The sequence below is a fragment of the Cucurbita pepo genome, chromosome 14, assembly GCF_057944985.1.
Source record: "Cucurbita pepo subsp. pepo isolate OVF chromosome 14, ASM5794498v1, whole genome shotgun sequence".
Classification (NCBI taxonomy): Eukaryota; Viridiplantae; Streptophyta; class Magnoliopsida; order Cucurbitales; family Cucurbitaceae; genus Cucurbita; species Cucurbita pepo.
This window is the reverse complement of record NC_141811.1, coordinates 2,528,075-2,553,509: the sequence shown is the minus strand read 5'-3', so window position 1 is coordinate 2,553,509 and position 25,435 is coordinate 2,528,075. Positions and strand designations below refer to the sequence as shown.

General features: G+C 37.1%; 8 protein-coding genes across 10 annotated transcripts; 3 read left to right on the top strand and 5 right to left on the bottom strand.

Moving 5' to 3' along the window:
- Nucleotides 1-118: 118 nt before the first annotated feature.
- LOC111810347 (uncharacterized) lies at nt 119-2,148 on the bottom strand. Its single transcript, XM_023697059.2, has 6 exons — nt 2,016-2,148; nt 1,383-1,936; nt 1,124-1,316; nt 989-1,053; nt 695-908; nt 119-551 (listed from the first exon to the last, which is right to left on the bottom strand). Exons 1-6 carry the CDS (start codon nt 2,130-2,132, stop codon nt 204-206), a joined length of 1,491 nt encoding a protein of 496 aa, XP_023552827.2. The 5' UTR covers nt 2,133-2,148; the 3' UTR covers nt 119-203.
- Nucleotides 2,149-3,535: 1,387 nt separating this feature from the next.
- Nucleotides 3,536-5,527, top strand: LOC111809985 (pentatricopeptide repeat-containing protein At1g55630-like). The gene has a single exon (XM_087117736.1). It carries the CDS (start codon nt 3,994-3,996, stop codon nt 5,449-5,451), a length of 1,458 nt encoding a protein of 485 aa, XP_086973862.1. The 5' UTR covers nt 3,536-3,993; the 3' UTR covers nt 5,452-5,527.
- On the top strand, nt 5,502-9,546 carry LOC111809984 (uncharacterized). 2 transcript variants are annotated; one of them, XM_023696497.2, is made up of 7 exons: nt 5,502-5,642; nt 7,049-7,653; nt 7,729-7,921; nt 8,021-8,085; nt 8,181-8,391; nt 8,484-8,876; nt 9,062-9,546. In XM_023696497.2, exons 1-6 carry the CDS (start codon nt 5,622-5,624, stop codon nt 8,844-8,846), a joined length of 1,458 nt encoding a protein of 485 aa, XP_023552265.2. In that variant the 5' UTR covers nt 5,502-5,621; the 3' UTR covers nt 8,847-8,876; nt 9,062-9,546. The 2 variants fall into 2 exon arrangements, with proteins under 2 accessions (XP_023552265.2, XP_023552264.2); XM_023696496.2 differs by lacking the exon at nt 5,502-5,642 and adding an exon at nt 5,678-6,557.
- LOC147789368 (actin-depolymerizing factor 7-like) lies at nt 9,024-10,426 on the bottom strand. Its single transcript, XM_087117738.1, has 3 exons — nt 10,292-10,426; nt 9,723-9,982; nt 9,024-9,356 (listed from the first exon to the last, which is right to left on the bottom strand). The coding sequence occupies exons 1-3, from the start codon at nt 10,292-10,294 to the stop codon at nt 9,206-9,208; spliced, it is 414 nt and encodes a 137-aa protein (XP_086973864.1). The 5' UTR covers nt 10,295-10,426; the 3' UTR covers nt 9,024-9,205.
- Nucleotides 10,427-10,458: 32 nt separating this feature from the next.
- On the bottom strand, nt 10,459-12,792 carry LOC111810346 (VASCULAR-RELATED NAC-DOMAIN 6). Its single transcript, XM_087117737.1, has 5 exons — nt 12,372-12,792; nt 11,673-11,814; nt 11,488-11,579; nt 11,303-11,402; nt 10,459-10,839 (listed from the first exon to the last, which is right to left on the bottom strand). The coding sequence occupies exons 1-5, from the start codon at nt 12,675-12,677 to the stop codon at nt 10,682-10,684; spliced, it is 798 nt and encodes a 265-aa protein (XP_086973863.1). The 5' UTR covers nt 12,678-12,792; the 3' UTR covers nt 10,459-10,681.
- Nucleotides 12,793-13,304: 512 nt separating this feature from the next.
- On the bottom strand, nt 13,305-14,253 carry LOC111810680 (PAR1 protein). Its single transcript, XM_023697425.2, has 2 exons — nt 13,737-14,253; nt 13,305-13,664 (listed from the first exon to the last, which is right to left on the bottom strand). The coding sequence occupies exons 1-2, from the start codon at nt 14,197-14,199 to the stop codon at nt 13,474-13,476; spliced, it is 654 nt and encodes a 217-aa protein (XP_023553193.2). The 5' UTR covers nt 14,200-14,253; the 3' UTR covers nt 13,305-13,473.
- A 2,765-nt stretch (nt 14,254-17,018) lies between these two features.
- On the bottom strand, nt 17,019-20,979 carry LOC111809810 (Pectinacetylesterase family protein). Its single transcript, XM_023696240.2, has 12 exons — nt 20,730-20,979; nt 20,566-20,648; nt 19,813-19,942; nt 19,171-19,250; nt 18,831-18,917; nt 18,527-18,651; nt 18,347-18,407; nt 18,118-18,174; nt 17,959-18,036; nt 17,770-17,875; nt 17,507-17,655; nt 17,019-17,363 (listed from the first exon to the last, which is right to left on the bottom strand). The coding sequence occupies exons 1-12, from the start codon at nt 20,860-20,862 to the stop codon at nt 17,259-17,261; spliced, it is 1,194 nt and encodes a 397-aa protein (XP_023552008.1). The 5' UTR covers nt 20,863-20,979; the 3' UTR covers nt 17,019-17,258.
- Nucleotides 20,980-21,418: 439 nt separating this feature from the next.
- LOC111810553 (signal peptide peptidase-like 1) lies at nt 21,419-24,926 on the top strand. 2 transcript variants are annotated; one of them, XM_023697271.2, is made up of 5 exons: nt 21,419-21,588; nt 21,831-21,905; nt 22,350-23,267; nt 23,677-23,874; nt 24,625-24,926. In XM_023697271.2, exons 3-5 carry the CDS (start codon nt 22,470-22,472, stop codon nt 24,742-24,744), a joined length of 1,116 nt encoding a protein of 371 aa, XP_023553039.2. In that variant the 5' UTR covers nt 21,419-21,588; nt 21,831-21,905; nt 22,350-22,469; the 3' UTR covers nt 24,745-24,926. The 2 variants fall into 2 exon arrangements, with proteins under 2 accessions (XP_023553039.2, XP_023553038.2); XM_023697270.2 differs by lacking the exon at nt 21,831-21,905.
- The last annotated feature ends 509 nt before the right edge of the window (nt 24,927-25,435 follow it).

Below are 25,435 nucleotides of genomic sequence, written 5' to 3'. Positions count from 1 at the left end.
AATTTGAACCTTTATACAAATTCTAGGTTTAATCCATACATTATAAAAAAATGTAATTAAAAAGTGTCATTATTAGTATTATTATTTTTGACTAATTTGATAAAGACAAAACCAACATGCCTCCCAACTTCGTGGAAGTATGGAAAAAGAAACAAAACTACAAGACTCATATTGGATATGGTAACATACTCGTACATGTAATCTCATTTATAGGACATATTTTTCTCCCACGTTTCGACTTGTTTGATTGGAGTCTCTTTTCTGATTCGAATATTGTCGAGATCGGTTGGGCTAAAGGGCGGAAGCAAAGAGCAAGGGCTTGAAAAGGAAGGACGTTTTACGAGAGTATCGATCATAAACTTGGTGGCTAAGTTTTGGGCAGGGCAAGCCAATTCCTCCAAGCAGAGTTCAGTAGCATTTGGTGGGATGGTTGGCTTGAAGGCTAAGAGTTTGGAGTATTCATTTAGACTGTGAAACATGTAGTCATACACCTTCTCCATCCTTAGCTGCTCCTCGATAAACTTGCTCGCTGCCTTCCCAATTGCCCGTGCCTAACAAGTCACGAAGATCGTAAGTTTTTATAGACAAAACGAGTTTTTGGTTAATTTAGATACACTATTTTTTTTATAAATTCAAAAGTGTAAAATTGTCAGCTACATTGTTACGATCTCTCTAGAGATTTAAGCATCTATACCTTTTGTTGGTGGGTATTGCCCCAATCGACGGCAAACTTGATAGAGTTGCACATGTCACCGTCATCTTTGATTGGCCAATAGTGATGCATTGGCACTAAACTTCTAGTGAAGAAATCATAGTAATACGGCTTTACCATCAATGTCACTGAATCACAAGCAAGAATGTATTTAAGACTTACCGACCAACCAACCCCCTCCACGTATATTTTATACCTACAAAGCAACTTTCATATCATTTTATACCCATAAAACATCGGTAAAAAAAAAAAAAAAAAACAAGTGTCAAAATTTACCTATGAATACATTGGTCAGCTAGATTGGAGTTTTTGAATCGTTGTTCCTGTTCTTTATCCCAATCCTACAAATCCATTATTATTCATCAAAATTAAGGTATAATAATGAAACCGTTGATATTGGAACGTAGAAACCTGCATGAACACACGAGCCTTCCAATCGTGCTCACGAGAGAGATTGCATTCCAGAAGTTTGTATCGAACCATAGAAACTTTAATATTCCCCTTCCAATAAGCATAAGCTTCTCTATTTGACCATTTTGTCCTTTTGTTGCCTTGTTTTAGATCTTCCATCAGGGGTACCCATGGCTTTATATTTATCTCAGGCCTATAATTTAAAATATATAAATCCACATCAGCTATAAAATTTAAATATTTATTTATTGATATTTACCATCCCCAGAAGGACCAATCAGGAAAAACTATGTCCAACGTGTCATCATCTCCGCAGTATCGGAACAAAGGAGGTGGGGCCGTCGAATTGGGCCCGGGCCCAATATAGTCACCAATGAAAATGTTGGGCCGGTCCTCGCAATTGAACATGAGGTCTAAATCGGGAATTTTACCAGGGTACAACCGTAACAACTGTAGGATCCCCCACAGCGTAAACTTATCCCTACTTTGATACGCATCCATAAATTTCTCCACGTAAGCCCTACCGTCGATTATCACCAGCCGGAAACCCGCCTTTGGCCGCCCGCTCTCCACCATCTCCCTCGTGATCCCCGTTCGCGTCCACGGCCTTAGATCCTCGTGAATCCAACGGAAGTATTCCGGACACGTGTCGAAGTTTTGACGGTCTCGATCTCCTTCTTCATTCACAATTACAGAACTCCTCGTACGGCACTTCTCGGTCCATGAAAATGCCGTACAATTTACAGATGGCAATTGAACTTCACTCCGGTGAGGGTAAATATGTAATTCCGCATCCCTCCCATTGGGCGTCGGCTAATAAAATCAACCGACACATCGTATAAAAATCATGGTATTTTAATAATAAATAATGATATTAATAAGAAAAACTTACGACATGACGAAGAAGACGTGAAGAGATTATGAGAAAAGCAGCGATAGAGATCGAAACGGAAACGGAAAAAATGGCGAAACGGAGTTGAGCTACAGGCTTTCTAACCGTGCCACACATTAAATTAAATAATGAAGCAAAGAATTTAAACCAAAATTTTTATTGTTGTTATATGCATAATGTTTTTGAAATTTATACACGAATGGGGCGGTCACTATTTAGAAATATCCTCGCAATTCAATAACCTACTGTATTAGAATTGGAGGCCGGATGTTCCTGGACCATAACAAGATTTTAAGTAATTACCTAAAATAAAAATACATTTTCAACAAATTAAGTTACAAATTTGTACTAAAGTTTAAAGTAATTATTTAAGATTTATAGGACATTTCATCAAAATTATTTTATAGTAATATGATGTAATAGCATTATTAGATAATAGCCATTTAACCACTAAATTGAATTTTTTAAGTCAACGGACTACTTCATAAATTAAATCATTCAAATGTTGGAAATGGTACAATATAGAGATTAAAATCCCATGTTTTTCAACGACTATAATGTCCGAATCGTTCGCTGCATGCCACGTGTCCAGAGTACTTCCGTTGGATCCACGAGGACTTACGACCGTGGGCTGGAACGGGAATAACAAAGTCCATGTTGGAGGAGGCCCAAAAGAAGGCCCATTTTAGGCTTGTGGTCGTGGGGGAAAGGCCTACGTGGAGACAATGTTACGCTGTGGGGAATTGTACAGTTGTTACAGGAGTACCCAGGAAAATTGCCCGATCTTGATCTCATGCTTAGCTGTAATGACCGGCCAGAGATCTATCAAAAGGATTTCAGTGGGCCCGACAAGCCACCTCCTCCTCCGTTGTTTCGCTACAGCGGAGATGATGCCACGTGGGACGTTGGGTTTCCTGATGGGTCCTTATGTGGTTGGTAAGTTTAGATAGGTTAAAACTAATTGAATTAATATTAATTTATTAGTAGGCCTGAAATCAACATAAAGTCATGGGTACGTATGAAGATGTCAAAGAAGGTAACAAGACGCTCGAGTAGTTGAAGAGAGAACCATATGCTTATTGGAAGGGAAATGTAGCAGTGACTTACCTGAGGAGAGGTCTTCTAAAATGCAACGTCACTCATAATCACGATTAGAATGTTCGTTGTAATAAATAAACTATGAATTTGCTATCTATTTATAAGGAAATTAAGAAAATAAATAGAAGCTCAATTAAAATTATTTTATAATATTATTCCGTTATTTATATATTTAGCATGCTTAGCATAATCTACATTATTTAACATTAAACCATGCCAATATGAAATTGTTTTAATATTTTAAGGGTTTTTTCCTTTGTATATTTACATTTATATATAAGACGCTAATAATTATCTTTCTTTTTAGTTTAATTCGAATATTTTTTTTTTTAGTATATATATTATGTTAGTAAGATAAAGATAACCTTCCATTTTGTTTTACATTTATTCAAATATTTTTATAAATAAATTTATGTACGACATGTCGAACGGTGGGAAGTGAGGCGATCTGGGTGGAGAAACGACAATCGACGGCTCTCGAGAGTTGCTTTGTGTTTCAGGTCATGTTGCCCTAGCAACTCTTCTCCTGTTTCACTCTCTCCTCCACTCTATCTGAAGAAAGAAATTCGATCTTGTTTTGAAGCCTCAACTTCGAAGATCTCTACAAAATCGCAAAATCTCAGATAAGTCTTTAATCGAACTTCAATTTTTTTTAATGTTACACCGACATTCAAGAGGCAGATTAGATTATCTTTCAAATGAGACTTTTCTGTTGGATTCGTAACCTATTGGAAGATTGGGGGTGTTCATGTTAATGGATGCCTCCCAACTGTGGAAAACAAATGCTTCGGCGCTTTTCCACTTGGTCGTTTTTGCTCTGTTATTCGATTACTTGTTTTCCTCAAGTATTGTGAGTCTTTAGCGATAATGGGTATCAATCATGAACTCCTTATCGCTTGTGAGTTCGCGGATAGTCTGCAGATTGTTTTCGACTTCTTTTATTGTGCGTCGAACAATCTGTAATCGGAGCTTTGGTGGTGATGATCGATTTGAGTTTGTTGTGGAACCCAATAAGAAGAGGTTGGAGGGATCGGAGTTTGGTTACTTTACTGATGAAAATTCGGATTCCTGTGAGATTGGGAGTCGTAGAGGGGATGATCTGTCAATGAGAAGGGGTTTTCTAGAGGGTGCGAAAATTGGTGCTGAAAAAGTTATTGAGATTCTCAAACAGGACGGTCCTGGATTTGACACATTATTGGCTTTGGATGAACTGCAACTACAGGTCTCAGGGGTTCTTGTTAGGGAAGTTCTGAAGGGGATTTTGAGAAGTATAAATGTTCTAAACAAAACTCAATGTGCAAAATTGGGGTACAAGTTCTTCGTGTGGTCCAGTAAGGTCGAGAATTATCGACACACTGCGAGCTCGTATCATATGGTCATGAAAATATTTGCTGAATGTGAGGAGTTCAAGGCTATGTGGAGGTTACTTGATGAGATGACTGAGAAAGGGTACCCTGTGACTGCAAGGACTTTTATGATATTGATATGTACCTGTGGTGATGCAGGCTTGGCTAGGAAAGTTGTCGAGAGGTTTATCAAATCAAAAACATTCAATTTTAGGCCGTTTAAACACTCTTATAATGCGATTCTTCATGGACTACTTGTGATAAAACAGTACAAGTTGATTGAGTGGGTGTATCAGCAAATGCTGCTTGATGGTCACAGCTCAGACATTCTTACATATAATGTGGTGTTGTATGCAAGGTGCAAATTGGGGAAATTGGATCAGTTTCACAGATTGCTTGATGAAATGGCTAGAAATGGGTTTTCTCCTGATTATCATACTTATAACATTCTTCTTTTTGTTCTTGGCAAGGGAGACAAACCTCTTGCAGCTCTAAATCTTTTGAACCACATGAGGGAAGTGGGTTTTGATCCGAGCATTCTTCATTTCACGACGCTTATCGATGGACTTAGTCGGGCTGGAAATTTGGATGCTTGCAAATATTTCTTTGATGAACTGGGAAACAAGGGGTGCATTCCTGATGTTGCTTGCTACACTGTGATGATCACAACCTACACAGTGGCTGGGGAGCATGAGAAAGCTAAGGAGCTTTTTGATGAGATGGTCATGAAGGGTCAGCTCCCTAATGTATTGACGTACAACTCCATGATTCGGGGTTTTTGTATGGCGGGTAAGTTCGATGAGGCTTACTCGATGCTGGCTGAAATGGAAACCCGTGGTTGCAGACCAAATTTTGTTGTATATAGTACCCTTGTAAGCTATTTGCGAAATGCTGGAAAGCTTTCTGAGGCTCATAAAGTTATAACGCGCATGGTGGAGAAGGGGCAATACGCCCATTTAGTGACGAAATTCAGGGGATATAGGAGATGCTAGATCATTAGGAAGAACTTTTGTAATTGAAGATTATTAGTTAATAAGCAAATGAGAAATTCAAGTGCCAGTTTGTCCAGTCCTTATGCTTCTTTTACATTGATTCTTTGAGACTGTTGAAGATGAAGTTAGCTTAGTAATATGGTTGTGAGCAGAACTGCCGTCATTTTTTAATGCTGCTGCTGCTGAATCAGGTTCCCAAAACTCCCCCCCTTTTTGCTGTTTAGTTTGGTCTCTGGTTTGAGAGAAGTCATGTTAATTATCGTCGAACCAAAAAGAGTAGCTTGACGAGAATTAACGTGAAAATAAAGACATGTTAGTATGCATTTTAGAGTTGTTACGTAGACATGTCTTGTAATAGTCCAAGTCCACCATTAACTGATATTGTCTTATTTAAGCTTTTTCTTTCAAATTTTTCCTCAATGTCTTTAAAATTGTCTCCTAGGAAGAAGTTACCACACCCTTATAAAATTGCTTTGTTCTTCGTCCTCGCTGACACTCGTTTTCCTCTCCAGTCGATATGAGATCTCATAATCCATCCTCTTTTCGACGTCGGTGTCCTCACGGGCAGTGGCTCGGTGTCCAACTGTAATAGTCGAAGTCTATAGTTAGCAATATTTTCATATTTGAGCTATTTGAACTTTCTCTTTTTATTAGATTTGTATGGGGAGAGATTTCCATACTATTTTAAATCTGTATTTTATTTCTTCAATCGTTGGGCTCTCCATCTCTCTCTCTCACCATCTGTCCTTAACGACTTCAACCCTGTTTTTTCAACCATCCCTTATCTTTAATCCCTCCAAAATTTCCCACTATAAAAACAACAACAAAAACTTCATTCTCTCAACCATTCTCTATCTAGATCCCTGACCTCGCCGGACGCCAGCTCCGGTGGGTCTGAAAGCCAGAATTTGGGCCTGAGTGAACATTTACCAAGTTTCAAAATGAGGGACTCCAGTTTCCGGCAGAGGCTTGCGCCTTGGAACTCTCCCAATTTTTCTTTTTCAGATCATCGTCTATTCAAGCCATTTCTCAAGTCTCCGGCTGCATTTTCTCTCATTTTCCTCGTCGCCGGCGCCTTCCTCTCCACCCTCATCCTTTATTCCCCTGTAAGTTTCTTCTTTCATTCTTTCATTCATTAACTCCCACCAATTTCATTCTTTCTCCGTTCAATAAGAATGTGCTTAAACAATCGATATGTCCTTTTCTGGTGTCGCTCACTGAAAATTTCCCCGCCGACGGATTGGCCGAACTGTCGGTTCTACATTTTCCCCGACAAGAAAGGCAGGCCACTTTCCGACGCGTGTTCCTCCTCCTTATTTAGATGTTGCCACGTCCTTTGTGGGCCTCAGTTTTGTTTTTGGTTTTTTTTTTTTTTCTCCTTTTTTGAAATCGCCGTAGACTTTCGAAGCCAGCTATATATGTAGATTAATACATAAATATATTTATGTTTATTCTCCTTTTATAAAATATAAAAGTATTTATAATTTAACAAAGAAAAAAAATGTTTTTCTTTGTCTAATTTCCGAGAAATGGGGTGTCGTTGCATTCATGGGCAAAATAATTTAATTAAACTTGGTTGGATTTTATTTTATTTCAGTGGACAGCGTGGAATTTATCTGGGAACATAATAAAAGGTAGTGCGAAATTCCATTCTTACCCCGACAGTTCTTCCGAAATTCCAAAAAGACCACACCGACAACGACAAGTCGATTTCCCACTCGACTGCACGTCCTTCAATAACGTCACAAACGGAGCCTGCCCTGCCACCTACCCGACCATTTGGACTGTGGAGGAAGATCCGAACCTTCCACCGTCATCCACGTGTCCGGAATATTTCCGTTGGATCCACGAGGACCTGAGGCCATGGGCCCAGACCGGAATCACGAGGGCCTCGCTGGAGGCTGCGAAACAGACGGCCAATTTCCGGCTGGTGATTGTGAATGGGACGGCTTACGTGGAGACTTATGAAAAGTCGTTTCAAACCAGAGATACTTTTACACTGTGGGGCATCCTACAGTTGTTGCGGAGGTACCCTGGAAAAGTGCCTGATTTGGAGATGATGTTTGATTGCGTTGACTGGCCTGTCATTTTGACCACCAACTTTAGTGACCCTAATGGGCCGGCCCCACCTCCTCTGTTTCGTTATTGTGGGAATGATGCCACGCTGGACGTTGTGTTTCCTGACTGGTCCTTCTGGGGATGGTCAGTCCACTCCATCTTTTCCTTTGAAGCTTTTAGTGCTGTGATGATTAAATACATTTGGTATACTTTTTGTAGGTCAGAGATCAATATAAAGCCATGGGAGGTATTGTTGAAGGATCTAAAAGAAGGGAACAAAAGAACGCCATGGAAGAACAGAGAAGCTTATGCATACTGGAAGGGAAATCCGGAGGTCGCCGAAACCCGAAAAGATCTTCTCAAATGCAATGTCTCCGACCAACAAGACTGGAATGCTCGTGTCTTTGCTCAGGTATCAGTTTTCATTTGAATGTTCTTCAATATAAAGCCACTTCATCACTCGTGGGTCAACCTCAGCTCATCGTATTATGCTTCAAAAAACAATTTTCAGGATTGGATGAAAGAATCCCAGCAGGGATACAAGGAATCAGATCTTGCAAACCAATGTCTTCATAGGTACAATTTGAAGGATCCGGATTTTAAAGAGAAAAGCTCTGTTTTCTAGGGAAAAAAAAAAGCTCTGTTTTCCTCTGATTTAAACTCATTTGCAGGTATAAAATCTATATAGAAGGATCTGCTTGGTCTGTTAGTGAAAAGTATATTCTTGCTTGCGATTCCGTCGCCTTAATCGTAAAGCCCCATTACTACGACTTCTTCACCAGAGGTTTGATGCCATTGCATCACTATTGGCCTGTCAAGGATGATGACAAGTGCAAGTCTATAAAGTTTGCAGTTGATTGGGGCAACAGCCATAAGCAAAAGGTAATTCTACCATAGGCCAAGCTAGTTCCTATGTCGAGTTACTTATCGAGTTTCGGGTATAAGATTGTGTATTTATGTCGATGGTTGCTCAGGCAAAGACCATTGGTAAAGCAGCTAGCAGTTTCATCCAAGAGGAGCTGAAGATGGACTATGTCTATGACTACATGTTTCATCTTCTAAGTGAATATTCTAAACTCCTTACTTTCAAACCGACGATACCAAGCAATGCGATCGAGCTTTGTTCGGAGGCCATGGCTTGTCCAGCTGAAGGGCTCACCAAGAAATTCATGATGGAATCATTGGTGAAGAGCCCTGCAGATTCGAAGCCGTGCGCGATGCCACCCCCATATGATCCTGCATCGCTTCATCTTGTTCTTAGAAGAAAAGAGGATTCAATCAAACAAGTAGAGGAATGGGAGAACACTTTCTGGGATGCTCAAAGTAGGCAGCCATAGACACAAAGACACCCTCCTTACTCAAAGCAGGTATTCATTACATGCCATTTTCATTCTCTAAGAATTTGAATAGAGAAAGCCTAATGAATGGTGATCAAATCATACAAAAACTCATCTGGGTGTTCTTCTTTTACTTGTTTTCTTCGTCAAGTTCAATCCTTTTCTTAAAACAGTGAGTGAAAGAATGAACTTTATATATATATATATATCTGTAGAGAATTACAGCAGATCATCAATAGAGCTTTGGAGATGAGTGAAACCCCATGAAGAAAAAGGCAAAGCATGAAGGAAAAGAAAGTGAAAGAGTAATGTTCACAACGTTAATTGTCCGCAGACTCAAAAATGGAGGAAAAGTGAGCTTAAAAGGCTCGAGCTTTGATAATGTCGAAGCTCATTTCGCTGGGATCAGTGGCTTGCAGTTCCACCTGAATTCCATCCAATTCCCTCTTGAATCTGTCCTTGGAGCTCGCATAAACCATCTTATTTCTCACTATCGATGTGTCGGGGGACCTTCAAAACAAAGACAAACAGACAACCTCAGTTCATATGTATGTCTTCAAGTTTTAAGGTTTGATTTATGTAACAGAATATGATGGAAAAGTTGAAATTCTGTCTCCTTATAACCTCAAAAGGCAATCAAGTCATGATGTTTTGGATAATGTTTGATTGGATTGCTACCAATATCATAATTTTCTTTTTATAGTGTTTGGTTGAATTTTAGAAACATTTTCTAAAAGTATAATTAAAAAACTTCAATTTTAAAGGTAGTTTTTAAACACTTACGAAGATAAAGGATAACATTAGATTGCAGCTTTTAAAAGTAAAGGATTACGAGATGGAATATAAATATTAGATGGAGGAGAAATTGGATGTTACCAAGCTATGAAGAAAATCTTGCTTTTCTGGCAGTTCTCATCAGTGGTGAAATCAAAGTCAAAGACAGCATAGCGACACTCATCAGAAGGAATGGCAGCAAGGAAATCATCATAAGTTTTTTGAGGACTCCCGAGCTTATCCACAACAACTTCTTGATTCTCAATCTTGAACACAATGAATCGATAGTTCCTCTTCGTTTTCAATTCCAAAAATTTGAGCTTACACTCATCACTCACAGCCATTCCAGATGCAGCGTTCGCCTAATCCATAACAACAAAACATCAATCCATTCTATATTTCATTTTTTTATTATATTAATTAATTTCATCAACCCAATTATATTTTAAGATTGCCGACAAAAACACAAATTTCATATCCATCAAAGATTCAAACTTTTATCCAACCTATAACATTACATGTGACTATGACATGAAACAACGTGATTGTAATTTAACGTGATTGATAATAAGAATGGGGATGAACGTGCAAGAAACTAAGAAGATTAGAAAAAACAACACTTAGCATGAAAGATGTGTGTAGGTGAGAGAGAGAGAGAGAGATGGAATTACCATTTTTGCGTGTGGAAGTGTGGGAAAGGGGGAGAGAGATGGGCGTAGGGAGAAGGGAGGATAAGAAAAGAGAGAATAGAAGAGAAAAGGTAAGAGGGAGAGATCCTTATTTTGTGGGAGAGAGAGATGAGAGTAAAGAGGAGTAATTTGAGGGACAAATCTTTGGCTCACAATTGTTTTCTATGGCTGATTATGTCCTCATCCACGTCTCTTCCTTAAACAAAGCTCCACAACATAACAAACCTCCTTAATTTTACCAAACTACATCAATTTTAGACACAAATGTCTCTCATATTTACTTCAAATTTGACCAATTAATGTTGTAAATAATGGGTGATGTTCCAAAACTACCCACTTTTTCTCATACAGCTATCTATGCTATCATTCAATTCAATCCATGAACTTCACAACTTTGGGACCCTTTTTCTTTTCCACTTTTGCATCTTTCATCTGCAAATGATCTTCATCCATGTTGAAATCATCCTCAAGATCATCACCGCTCACACGCCTCGTCTCCAGTCGTCTACGCATTTCCACGTATCCAGATGCTGAGACGAGAAAAATGAAGGAATGATTAACTCATAACATTATGTTTCTATGAAGATATTATAATAGATCGTTTTACAAGATGTTTGTCAATCCTGAAAAGAACAGCTTTCCACAGTGGCAGTTTTGATCGAAACATCTCTTTTTTGTGTGTTCATGAAATTCCCAGAAAGGTACTCGATACACAAACAAGAACTAACGAAGAACTTTGGAAGATTCAAAATCATTTACTTTGATCAACATGGTTGTCCTACAAAATCCTAGAAAATGAATGCAGATCATCATATCACTGTTATTTGATACTCATCCATGCAGGCTTGACCTTGAGTGGATGAAATAATATGATCAAAGGTCATGGTTTCTATGTCTAACCCTCGTATCTCAGTCAAAATGGAGATGATTCAAAATGGTTTCTATGTCTAACACACAAAAAATGAAAAAATAGAAACAAATTTGGAAACTTACATCTGTTACCATCATAAGCCCCACCAGAAAATTGGGTGGCTTTGTTTGGACAATCCTTAGCTAAATGTGTGACTTCCCCACAAGTTTTACAACAACCTCCCTGCAGAACATCATAGGAGGGCATCCTTAAAATTGTATGATACGAGGAAACCGAGGGACAACCTAGAATTCATTACAGCAAATACCTTAGGGTAGATCCCATGAGTGTTCTTCGGACAGTTTTTGCTTAAGTGTCCACTTTCGTTACAAATAAAACAACTGGCGAATTTAGTTCCTCCTACAGTTCCAAGATAACGAGACATATAGTTTAGAAGAAGAAAACCCCATAAGAACTCCAGTGAATATGAGTTTGAATTGTAATAAAAGTTACCATCTTGAAGAGGCTGTGGACAATTAGCCAATGAATGTCCTGTTTCACCACAGTTATAGCATAACTTCTTATCCACAGTCCTTTCATTTTTGTCTGGGCAATTTTTGAGGCTGTGCCCTCGTCTCCGGCAAAGCAAGCATATCTGAGAATGCCAAATGACAGGACATAAGACTCCCTTCAGCATGACACTATCACAAGTACTTTGCATTAATGTCCAGTAATGATATGCAAAAGCAAGCTAATATACCTAAAAGAATCATAGTTTTTCTTAACTTATGGAAATTGTTTAAGTAATCAACGTGGAGTTGAAATCACAATTATCTTGAGTTATGAACAGAAACAACCTTAAATGCTAGTATAAGGCATAAAGGCAGGACTGGATGTTCATCCATACTACTTTGAAGGCATATCCCCATGTTTGTCTTAAGAAATTCATTGATTCCAAACCTTCCACTTTCCCACAAGATTATCATTACAAAGTGACAATAGTTGATGGAAGAAGCCTTAGCATTGGCATAACTAAGCTAAGAAGTATGCATCAAATAGGAGAGGAAAATCCAATCCTAACCAATGTCACGAACACCACATTCATTACAGTGATAGCTTTGGAAAGAGAACCCTATTCTATGAGCAAGATTTCCATAAACTCGGTGAACAGTGGAACACCAGAAACACGAAGGGATTAACGGAAAAACAAACCTTGTTCTTCTCCCATTGAGCCTTTTCGGGGCAAAGCTTAGCAATGTGGTCTTTGGCTTTGCAGATGAAGCAGCTTTCTCCAGGTTTCATCCCAGGCACTCTAAGAGGGTGTTTCTTAAAACCCTTCTTGTGGGGTTTATTTGGGTCTCTGGTTGAGTTCGATTCTGCCTTTTTGCGCTTGAATTTACTCTTCTTCTTCTTCTTCTTGTCGGGGTCTTTAGGTGGCGTTGGCTCTGCTTCCGGAAACAGTTCCGGGTGTTCTTCTCTGTACTTTTTCCGGGCAAGTCTTTGCCTTTGGCTCACCATCTTCACCTGAAAAAGGGTCCTTCACGATCGGAAGGTGAAGGCTCCGGCGAAATCCCGATGAGGTTTTTCAACGAACCGAGTGGCGGCGAGGTTTATGTGATTTGCAAACTTCAAAAGCTTTAACATTACTTTTAATTCTGTCATAAAAATAAAAATAAAATTACATATTTACCCTTTGTTTTGCTAGTTAGTGTCTTGTTTAAAATATCACCTTTAAACCTTTTAAAATATATTTAAACTAAGAAAAAAAAAATTAAAATTACTTTAATTGTTAGTGTAGGTAAAACCCATTATTATTCTTATGTTAAAATATGGTTTTTGTAGGATTATGATATCACATCTCGGTTGCTAAAGAAATGTAGAAACTTCTCATATTTGAACTGAAAGTTCATAAAAAACAATATTTACGGCCAGTTACTACTATTTTAGAATGAAAGTTAGTGATAATATGAATGATATTATTCACTTACGGCATCTTATAGCTTTGATTTGTGTTTCTCAGAATATCTGAATAGATAGATTATTCTTTTATTATAAACTTACGATTATTCATAAATTAAATTAATTGATTATTCATAAATTAAATTAATTGAGGCCAGATTAAAATTCTCATATTTTCTAGGATGATTGAAATGAAAGTTTAAATTTTTATTACTATCTGAATTCCATTACAACAGTAAAAAGGAGAAACACGCTCACACTAATGCTATATAACACAGTAATTTTATATTAATTCTGCCTAAAAACTACCTAATACGATCCTGTTTCATTATTTATTTCTTTCTCCTTCCTCCGATCAAGCTCCATTCACGGCCGGCGCGACTGCTGGAGCAACCGACAGAGACATGGCCTGAACTGGCCCTGGCGCAGTTGACAGAGACACTGGCTGAACGGGTCCCGCCGCCACAATCCCAGAGCTTCTAATCTCCGACATTCCTCTTCTCACATTTCCTCCTTGAGCTTCACAAAGCTTCGGAAGAAAAACGCCTGCCCAATAAACACGCAAAATGTCAAACTACCATTCACAAAGTCCTTGCTAAAACGGAAATTACGAGTCACCTTCACCGGCGGCGAGGTTGAAGAAGAGGTCGACAACGTTAGAGCAATGATTGTAGCAGCGAGAGGAACAGAGGTCGCGAGTGAAGCGCGTGTCGAGAAGGGAGTCAGAGGAGATACCGAGGGTGTTCCTGTCGAGGCCACAGCCTTCGATGCACTGCTCTGTTTCAACGATGTTCTGTAATTGGTCGGCCTCGATCTCCGACGTCCGACACGTGAATGCTTCTTCTCCACTGCGCTTCACTGTCTTTTCAAGCACGCACCGCTTTCCCGACCACGACACTGCAAATGCGCACCTGCTTTTCTCCAAAGCCTCGCACTTTATCATGCTGCTGCTGCTGCTGCTGCTGCTGCTGCTGCTTCCTAGTGATGTTTGGAAGGGGAGAGCGATGAGAAGGGCAAGGATTGGAAGGTGGGTGAAGCTCAATTTTGAAGAATCCATGTTGGGAAAGCTTGAAAATAGCATCAATGGAGTTCTTATGGGGGCAGAGTGCTTGGGGGATTCAAGAACAATGGGGGGTTTTTATAGATGAGATTTGGGAAATTAAAAACAAGAAAAGAAAATAATTTAATTTAATTTTCCAAAAAGACGACATACAACTACTTGAACTTGGACTGTTCTCTCCAATTTTGTTGTATTAAATTTGGTTAATTAATGAACGGAATTAATGTTCAAACCATATAGTAATCAATGGATGTGGGAAACCATGAAAATGGTCAAAAAGGAGGCTTTCATGGCCACAGCCATCCACAATGTTGCTACCTTAACTAACCTCAATGACGCCACCATTAATGGCGCCAATTTTTTTTTTCTTTTTTTGGGTGGGGACGGGAAGTCTTTCAGGTCTCGATCATTGACTCCTATTGCTGTCTCAGGTTGAACAGATTCACGAGAAACACGAGAAATTCGTTTTATATATGAGTTCCATTCTTATATTAAAGTGGTTAGCTTTACCCTCTCTCCAATATAACATTATTGAACTGAATTTCGCTATCTTATTTATCTAGCTAGCTTGAGCTCAGAGATCTTAAAACAAAAATAAAATAAATATATATAAATATTTCAATTATTAATCAAATTTGATTTTTTTTTAATTATCTTGATTCGATGAACTCGTTACCGATAATTATACTATATTTCTTCATATTTTACTTTTTATATTATAATTAGTAATTAAGATACAATTATTTTAACGGGTTTTTATATACATTTCTTAACTAAAACAATAATTAAGACATAGGTAACGAAAAGTTATTATATTATAAGAATTATTCAAGAAATTTCTTCCTTCTCCAAACAAATTAAATGGAAATAACAAAAATAATTGTAGCACGTAATCGGAGTTAGAGTTTTAAGCATGCTTCATGCACGACTCATCAACTCAACTTCATTTTAAAAGCATATAAAGTTAGGCAAATAATGAACGACAAGTTATAAGAAATTTATAAAATTTAATTTTGTAAAGTTTGCATGAAATGAAAGGTGTTATGAAAGTTTGAATGAATAATTGTGAGAGAAAAATCAAAAGGAAGATGTACTAATTGGAAAACTAAATTAAATGAAACAAAATTTTGTTGGCTTTGTTAGGAAAGTAATAAAGGACCAAACACTTTGGTTTGAAGGCCAAATTCAATAACAAATTTTCTTAACTTTTTCTACTTAGTCAATTAAAAGTACTGTGTATCTCACCAAACTTTTCTACCAATGTCCAATTTTCAAAAATATCTTAATAAAAACAATAATATTCGACCCATAATTATAATACTATTGGTATCAGCTCCGAGAGTTTATGCTCAATGTGGAAAATATAATACTACTGTGGAGGTTGTGTTCATGTAACCATACTAACATAAATTTAAATTTTAAAACTTTAAATTTAATCTGACAAAAAAAAAAAAATCATCTCCACTGATTACGGGGAAACCCATTAAAATGAGGCTGCCATGGGCGACATTTGAAACTTCCAATTTGGACTTTTAATTAAAATTTAATTTCTTCCCATTCGTTGGGGAATTTATTAGCTTTTTATAGTTATTAAAAGTAATTGCATTGCCACCTCATCCTCAACGTGTTTTTTTTCCTTCTTTTTTTAGGAAACACTTCTTTTAACATGTCTGATTTTCAAATATTGGGAGACTTTTACACCGCTAATTCAAAATTTGCCTAATCTTTCATTCTAATTAATCTACTAACCTAACTAACTTAATTATGATGCCAAATACTTTAGTACTTTAATATTAATGTGATTATTAGTATAATTGTGATTTTTTTATTTTTTATTTATTGAGAATGAAAATTGAAAAGAAAAAAATAGTAAACAAGTATGAGACTCTTAGTTCAAATCCAAGAGATAAGGATGTTACTAAATTAGAACTAATTGTCGTTAAATTAAATCAAAGATCATCCATGTCATGGGTTCGAATCGGAGGGGAATGCATAAATTTTATTTTATACATAAATATTATTTCCGGCCCATTCAAGCCAGCGCAGCCCAGCAACCCCTTGTAACACTGGCCTTCGGCCCAGCCAGCCCAATACCAAGAACATATTTATAGAAAAACAAGAACTAGTTTGTCATACCTGCGGAATTCATCAGATTAGCAACACGAGTATTAGAGCTATTGATGGATGGTTCCTAAGGGATCGCACGATCCAATAAACGATCGGGAATCGACTCCAACATCGTGAGCGAGATAATCATTGGATCAATGCGATCCCTTTGGAACTCTCCACCAGCAGTAAGGTTCACCCTAAAAAATGGAAAAAAAATGTCGTAAGATTATATAAAAAAATGCTCGTGGAGAATATATATTTTAATTAGCACCGTCTTAATAGGTTATTTATAGAAGAAGAGATAGGCAAGTGGGCTTGTTTTGTCCCACTAGCTACCTTATATCTGTTACTCTTTGAGCGCTCATGTTTTATGTGTGGTTGGAGTTTTAGGCAAATTTGATAACTAATTCTCTTTCCAAACTTTGTAAAATTAGTAATTAAGTAATAATTTGCATATTGGATGCTAATAAATCAATTAGGCCTACACATATATCGATTTCACTCATACAAATATTGAACTAAGATTAAGATTAAGAAGGAATGCCGTAAAGACTTCATTCAAATTTGAACCGAAATGGATCCTCCTAATATTTCTTCTAATTTCTCCGAAAAGGTTTACTCCAATCGAGATGTTTATCATTTTTTCTTTTATTTATAAATTTAAGACCTACCCATTGTCCAGTCTATATGAAATTTCGATGGTACTACACACAGGAATGCAGAAAACAAAATACAAACAAATGGAATATGACATAACAACCAAATGTATAATTTGAATTTGAATGATGCTACATGTAACTCCAAGAACAAAAAAAATCAATTTTCTTTTGAAATAATATTGTGTGCTATAAATTCGTGTGTGTACGTGTATTGGTAGCTTCTGTGCGTCTCCTTCCCTGTGAAGAAATTAGCATGAACAATATATATATAAAAATGAATACGAATGAGAAAAATAATGATAGCAGAGTTGTTCATGGTATAATATTATGGCAAGTTGAGTCGCATGGATAAGCACAGTCAATCTCCTTTGTGTTCCTCCTGCTAAAGTACCAATCTCCAACTGCTTCTGCTATTGTCTGCAAAATATAACCCCAGATTCGTTGATTTTATATTGTATTCGTACCGACGTGAATGATACTTTTTAAAGTTAGAGACTTATTAGACACAAAATCAAATGTTCGGAGATATTCTAAGTATATTGTGATTACGAAGGGAATACCTTGTCATCTATTGTTGGGGAGTCCTCTCCAAACCATGTGTCTTGTGACTCACTTTGGCAGTGAGCAAAGCATGAATTTATGAACATTCCTCCTCTGCTTGAATATTCATAGAATAATCTTAATGCAGAAAGCATACTGATTCTTAGACCTAAAGATTTAAATTTAAGAAAATCAAACCAATTAATAAGCTTGTAAACTGAACTTGAAAACTAAATTTGTTTGTGGTAATTAAAATAGGGAAAATGGGGAATGTGGTGAGTACCTTGCAGTACCTGAATCTGTTGTTCACTACATTCTGCTGGGTTGAGTTTGCAGTGGTTCCAATGCCCACGTAAATCAGCAGATGGTGGCACCAATCCGTGATGGAACTGATTGATTCAAATCACTTCAAATTAGATATGATCCTTACGAACTTATTTGAAATGACTTTTACAAGCACTTTTTTCCTTACTTGGAAAACATCGTAGGCTGAATTCAGAACGAAAAATGGTGTTGTTATGTACTTCAAGGAATATTGAGGGAATATACACTGCAGATTATCAAGTTCAGAAGAGTTAGAACAAAATAAAGTGATATCCAGATTGTGGTGGGTAAAATAAAGAACAAGTACCAATTCTGGAAAGTACGAGGCGGCTGTGCAGTCTTCATTCAGATTTTGCTGCATCCCCTGTCATCCACACCTTGCACCACATTATTTTATGTTCAGAACACACACACAACACTACTTTCATCTCTTTTCATATTTAATTTTTCCAAAAGCTAAACTAATACTAATAATAATACTCATACAATATGTATATAAGAGCATTGAATTGTGTTGATATTGATGGGAAATGTACCTGCAGAGCCACAAGATCCCTATAGAAGTTCCTCATGGTGTGATTTAAACCTATATCCCTTCTGTGAATATGGAGAAACCAAACAGGTAATTCCACAAGAAATATCGCTAATCCCTTTTGTTTTCATGGGAAATTTACATGAACTTTCAAAATGGTTTAAGGAAAAAGAAAAGAACTCACAAGTCAAGAAAAAATCCAGCATCACTCAAGCATTTGACACTGGCATTCCTTGGCAAATACTTGGAGAAATTCTCACAATGCAGAAAAGTTGCTAGACCTCCAGCAGAGCAACCAGAGAGCAGAGCCTGCAGAAACGCCAACAAAACAGTCAAGCTTCAATTCTCTAGCATTTGGAAAATTACTTTTCCTTGTTGGGAAGGAATCTGATGCAATTAATCACACCACACAGGAAACCAAATGATAATTTAGAGGTCAAATCAAGACATGAAATAGTAGCACTATTAATTTATATATATATTCGTACCTTCCTTGCTGTCCCCAACCCTTTTGGTAGAAGCTCAAGAATGATGGATTCCCATATCTTTTGCCCTTTGAAATAAAGCAGCGATGTCTGTGTTTTTGAAAGCGGCTGAGATTAGACAGATATGGTTTCCGGGAATATCAAAATTTCAATTTAAACCCTAAATTTTCAAAAATTCAACCTTTATTATTGGTTCCTAGTCATTCACTTGATTCAATCTAAAATCAGCTATAAATCGCCAAAATTATTGGAAAAGAAAATTAGCTAGATATTTTTTCGCTAATTTATATTTATTTTTGCATTTAAATATAAAATAATAAAAAAAAAAAAGACAGAAAATTACCCCATCGTCAAACAAGGCATTTCCTCCAAACGAGGCTCCATCACAGTACCTGAGTTTCACACGGTTCCAATTATAAAAATCTGCTCCAAAGAGACCACCAAGATCACAAAAGGATTAATAAGGCTCATGCTTCTTTAATTAAAGAACAATTTGAAAGCTGTCGCGCAAACCCAATGTTTAAAACGTTGATATCTCATCATGTTCATAAAAATATCGATAAAATGTCAATGTCAGTATCAATAGATACTTGAATTAACATTTTATTGTTTTTTTTTTCTTATATTATATGGACTTTTTTACAGACCAACTTGTAGTTTGTGTTGTTTTGTGTCGATGTCGAATCTTTATAGAAACATAATGGAAACTTAATATGAAGGGTGGAACCTAAGTTGGACTTTTGAGGCAACAACTCTAGTTTAGGTCGTATAATGGAATAGCTGTCAGCTTTGCCACAAATAATTCATTCACGTGAAGCCTGCAGACAAGACACAGACCGCCCCCCTAATTTACCAGAACGTGGGACATGTTCTGGTCATGAATTTCACTTTCCCCTCCTTACCCCACCAAAATTTTCAAATCTACCCTGTTTCTTTTCTAAATTATCCAAAATGTCCTCAGAGGCATGATTAAAAGAAATTATACCTGGGTTAAGGGAGGCGTTGTTGGAGAGGATGCCAGAGAAGTCTTCCCATTTGTTCATCAAACGCGTTGATCCTCTTCGGCTATTCGCTCTCTCCAAACAAGACTTTACATCGTTGCACCACCCACCACCCTATCATTCAATTCTAACTTTCGTCAACATTACTCATTCCTCTCTCAATAACACCATATTTAGTCAACAATTCCATGTAAATTCAATCTAATTTGGGGGTTAAATAGCAATAAAATTAGACCCACCAAACATGGGATTTAAATATGCAACATATGGAAATACGGACAATAGTCCCAACACGACATAGAACACTGTGCACACAAATCTCATAAACGATGTCGTACTGGTCTCAGAGAACAGACACAATTTCTGTAAAACTTATAATCGCTGGTATAAAATTGGCATAATAAACCGGTATACTTATAATCCACAAAATAATAATAATTTATTGATATTAAAATAAGGTAAGAAGTCAATTAAACAAACTAAAAGAGTATTACCACAAGACAAAATATATATTTATCTTATGTCAGTTGTGAATTAATTAAACTTAATCAAACATTATATTATCAATTAAAACGTCGATTTGAATTTCGAATTTCGATTCTCTGGGAGGGGTTAATGATTATGCCAGATAGGGGTCAAACGTGTCGTGTACTCATTGGACCAGGCCGAATTAATTATAATTCTCAAGAAGAGGAATAAACAATAAAATTAGAGTAAAGAGCGGAGAAATTATTCACCTCGAACTGTAGAAGCCAGTTTCCCGCGCCGGCGCCGAATCCTCTGTCCAGGTGATACGCCGGCAAGCTTCCGTCTAAACAGACTAATCCAAATACAAAAACAAAATCCGATCAAATGCCAAATTAGAGACGGAAAGAAAAGGAGACGAATCTTTTTCACTTACAGGCGCCGATGGAAGAGGCGTTTTGGACCACCGTCATCTCCACTAGGAGCCGCGCTCCGGCGAGCGGCCACCGCAGCGCTGCAGCAAGAAGTAAGAGAACTAGTAATGGAGCTTCGACGGCGGCCAGATTCATCTTGAGGCGTCGCCGGAGATTAGCGACGGTGCATTCGAATCAGTGGTTGGAAGTGGAAGGTGTTTGGAGGGAGGATTTGAACTACGACTGTGTTCGGCGAATGAGATGGTTCAATGTGGGCTTCGACTGGGGGATTTATTACGCATGGATTGGATAATGATTTGACATTGGATAAGGACAATATTTACGTTAGTTGCCACTGGGACCTAAAAAGAGAGTTAGTTTCATTGAGTTAGGTGTTGTTTCTTACCTGTTTATCTTGCCGCTTCTTTAATATTTTTTTAAAAAAATTAAACTATTTTTCATATATAAAATTAAATTTCATTTAATGAATTTAGTATTTATTATTAATAATAAATTTCACTCTTATTTATTAATTTAAATATTTCTTATAATTTTAGAACTTTTTAGAAATATTTATTAAAATATTGTTAACGGGTCGGGTCAAGTCGGGTCAGTTGGGAAAGATGATTTCTTGGGCACAGGGACCAATCTGCAATTTATCTTCATACTAATCTGTAAATACTCCCTTTTGCGAGGAGGAGAAAATAATAATGAATAAATAAATACTCTCTCTTTGCGTGCGAAGAAGGGCTACTCTTGTAATTAAGCGAAATAATTTTTGTTTACATTCAGCACCCCATTTCGAGCAAATAGATTTGGCCGATCAGACTTCAGAGTGGCTAAGAGGAAAGGTCCTGAGTTCGAAGAGCTTCGAAGTCCAAGGTTAGTCTTCTTCGTTAATCGTCTGATTTTGAGGAACCCTAATTTTGCAATCTGCTTGAGTGAGAACCTTGATCGATTATTATGTACGTATATGGTTCTGTTTCTGCGCTCGTTATCACTGCACTACGAGTAGGATTTTGTTGTTTTAATGTTTTTACCATAGATATGTGTTAATTCTGTGGATAGATTTTGTCAATTGCCTGGTGTATCAATTGGAAAGATAATGGGAGTTGCATTTCCAGGTCCCGTCGACCTCTTGTCTGGTTGTTGAGGAAAACGAGGAATTGTTTCGAGAAATTGTTTGAATCCTTTCGACGGTTGGTAGCTGATATAATCATTGACTGTGTTTGTAAATGTCTTGGTTCTTGGGATAAGTCATCTAATGATTTTCCCATATTGCATTCTCTCTACTGATTTAGTTGTGAGCTGGATGGGAACCGACTGGATTGACTGTCAGAGCTATTCGTTTAAAATACAAAGTTATGATAATATTTCCAGAAATTTATTTTTTGGTTGAATTTTCGACTGCTCATTTTGTTTGTTTGTTTTTTTTTTTTTTTTTCCTTCTCCATTTCCAGTTTAAGAAATTTCATAGCATTTGTTTATTGCAGAACATCGTATGCAATTACTCTTTTCCCTGAGGCCTTAACTTAGAATAGATTCTTGAAAGCCAGCATTTAAATGGTTCTTCATAATTTGTTTGCTGCGCGTGCATGTGTGTGTTTTCTTTAGTTAATTAACTGCTGCTTTTGATCTTGCAGGTTGCATGAATTTCTCTGGTCAAGCTTACATCAGAGAAAGAATGCAACTTTGGTTGCCAAATTTACAGTTTTAGGAGTTTTAAATTGACAACAAAGTTGAAGAATCACAATTAGTTCATTATGGAGTCTTTGTGGAAACTTATATATTTGCTGGAACCTGCACCTGTCACTCTCATTGTGACTGCAGTGGCTGTTACATTTGGATCAGCTTTCCGGGCCCTAAATTATGGGAAGGAAATGGAGCGAAACCGTGACTTTTCAGAAGCTTCCATTACCTTAGACAGATCCCAAGCACTAATGATCCCAGTTATGAGTTCTTGCAGTTTGCTTTTGATGTTCTACCTGTTTTCTTCCGTGTCCCAACTCCTTACTGCATTCACAGCAGTTGCTTCGGTTTCATCCCTCTTCTTCTGTTTAGCGCCTTACATGGCCTGTTTAAAGTCTCAGTTTGGATTGGCTGATCCTTACGTATCAAGGTGTTGTTCCAAGTCATTTACACGAATTCAAGGGTTATTGTTGATGGCATGTTTTGGTTTAGTTGCAGCATGGCTTGTTTCTGGGCATTGGATATTGAACAATTTGTTGGGAATTTCAATATGTGTTGCATTTGTCAGCCATGTACGTCTCCCTAATGTTAAAATATGTGCAATGCTCCTCGTTTGTCTCTTTGTATATGATATTTTCTGGGTCTTCTTCTCTGAGAGATTCTTTGGAGCTAATGTAATGGTATCTGTAGCAACTCAGCAAGCATCGAATCCTGTTCACACAGTTGCTAATAGTCTGAGTCTTCCTGGTCTGCAATTGATAACTAAGAAGCTGGAGTTACCCGTCAAGATAGTTTTTCCAAGGAACTTACTTGGTGGAGTCATTCCAGGAAAAAATGCCACTGATTTCATGATGCTTGGCCTTGGTGATATGGTATGCTATTGTATTTTCCCTGCATTTTCTTTCGTCATATAACTTCCTCCAGCAATAGTTGTTAATATTAAGTTTGTTCATCTTTCACTGGTAAGACTTCATGAAATTAGTCACCTGCCGTTAAAATACAATTACAATGTTAATCAAGATCAGAAAATCCTGCAACTCAACATTATGCTCCATTATATCAATATGGTAATTGTTGTTTCTTGCCTGCATCTGGATACTTGGAGACCTATTTCTGTGTGAATTTCTATCTATAAAATGGAACAATAGACTTTGATAATTGGTATAAACAAAAGGAAGGGGAAGACCCTAGCCACCAAGTGTGGATTAGTGAAGACCTTCATTCCTGTTCTGTCTTGATCAAACCCACTGTTTTTGTAATGTTCGTTGTTTCACATTGTAGGCAATTCCTGCCATGTTTCTAGCTCTAGTTCTTTGTTTTGACCATCGGAAGAGTAGGGATACAGTCAATCTCTTAGATATGCACGCAAGGGGCCACAAATACATTTGGTATGCCCTGCCTGGTTATGCCATTGGGCTGGTGACCGCTCTAGCAGCTGGTGTTTTGACTCACTCGCCCCAACCTGCCCTATTGTATCTGGTAATGCTGTTTCATCTTTTCTACGTTATTCATATCTGATGTATGCACACATATACACACACACAAGATAAAAAACAATTTCACTGATGTATGAAATTACAAAAAATGATGGATAATTCATGGTGATTACGAAAAGCTTGCCCAAGTTGTTAATGGAGTAGCATAACTATAAGAAGAAAAGATATTTGTAGATTTACATCGAGAGATAGCATGATAGACAACAGAATAAAAAAGCTTGTAAAAAAGAACTTCTTTATCCAAAAAAAAATCTTCGGTTTCTTTTTTTTTCAAAGATTCCAAAGAAAAGCCCTGATGATAAATTTCCACAACAGAGCTTTAGCTTCCCTGAAAGGATGATCCGACAAAACCATGGAAAAGTCATTTCTACATCGTGTTTTCTACGCCTACAATCTTTTCTACATCATTCATGTATGCATATTCTTATAAGAGCTTAGATTATTGGAAAAAGAGTCCTGTTCCTCCATTCTCGTTCACATTTAGTAAATTATCAACTAGTTAGTTGAGTGGCATTTTTAGAGAGAAAGAGGGAGTCCCGAGATCTTTTTACATCCCGAGTCATTGTTCTTTTAAGTTTTCTCCCTCGTATATTATTACATTAAAACTACCTTAAGCATAGAAATATTTCATGTTGGTTGAAAATTCGAATATCTACAATTCTCAAATGAATTGAGGACTCGATCACTGTTACTTATCTGCTTCTTACTCTTGTATTCTTAATGGTGTCTGCAGGTGCCTTCTACACTGGGACCTGTTATTGCCATATCTTGGATAAGGAAGGATTTTTTGGAGTTATGGGAAGGGCCTTTGCCGAACCCCAATGATAAAGTACGTGAAGTAGAAGTAGTTTGAATCACTCGCCTCTTCTGCGCAATACCCCTCTTTCTTTGTTCATGAAGAGAGTTGTAAAATCATTTGCTGTATCAAATGCCATCCTTTGAAAACATTTGTTATCTGTATTGAAATTGCACGGCTTACAAAAGTTATGTTTAAACGCTCGACTCATTAATGAAAAGGGGGTAAGAATGCTTCAACTTTGGTGTGGGTAACGTGGGAAAAAACGATCTCTCGCTTCGATTTCATTTTCTCGATTCGATGATGCATCTAGGGACATGGATCCCTTATGTTTATATATTTAAACAATCTTTTGATTTTCATAGGAAGACTCAAAAGAATCCGTAAGGATTTTATAGGTTTGTATCTCTTGGAAAGGAGAAAAATTAAATTGATCTTGAATCACTATGACGAAACATACTCATTTAGTTTATCACGATATATGATACTTTTAGATTAAATGGTTCAAAATTTTTTTTTTCAATAATTTTAAGTTTAAACTAGGCGGCTTAAAAACATTTCATACGAGTGAAGGTAGAATCATGGTTTAATCATGGTTTAAATCGCGACGTGTTATCGTGGGTACAAATAGAACCCGAACTTTAACTTATTGAGTAAAATTCAATACGGCGATAATTTGGAATAAATCAACATGAATAAAATATCACAGAACAATTTAAAATCTTATTATTTTCATTAGCTGCTTCAT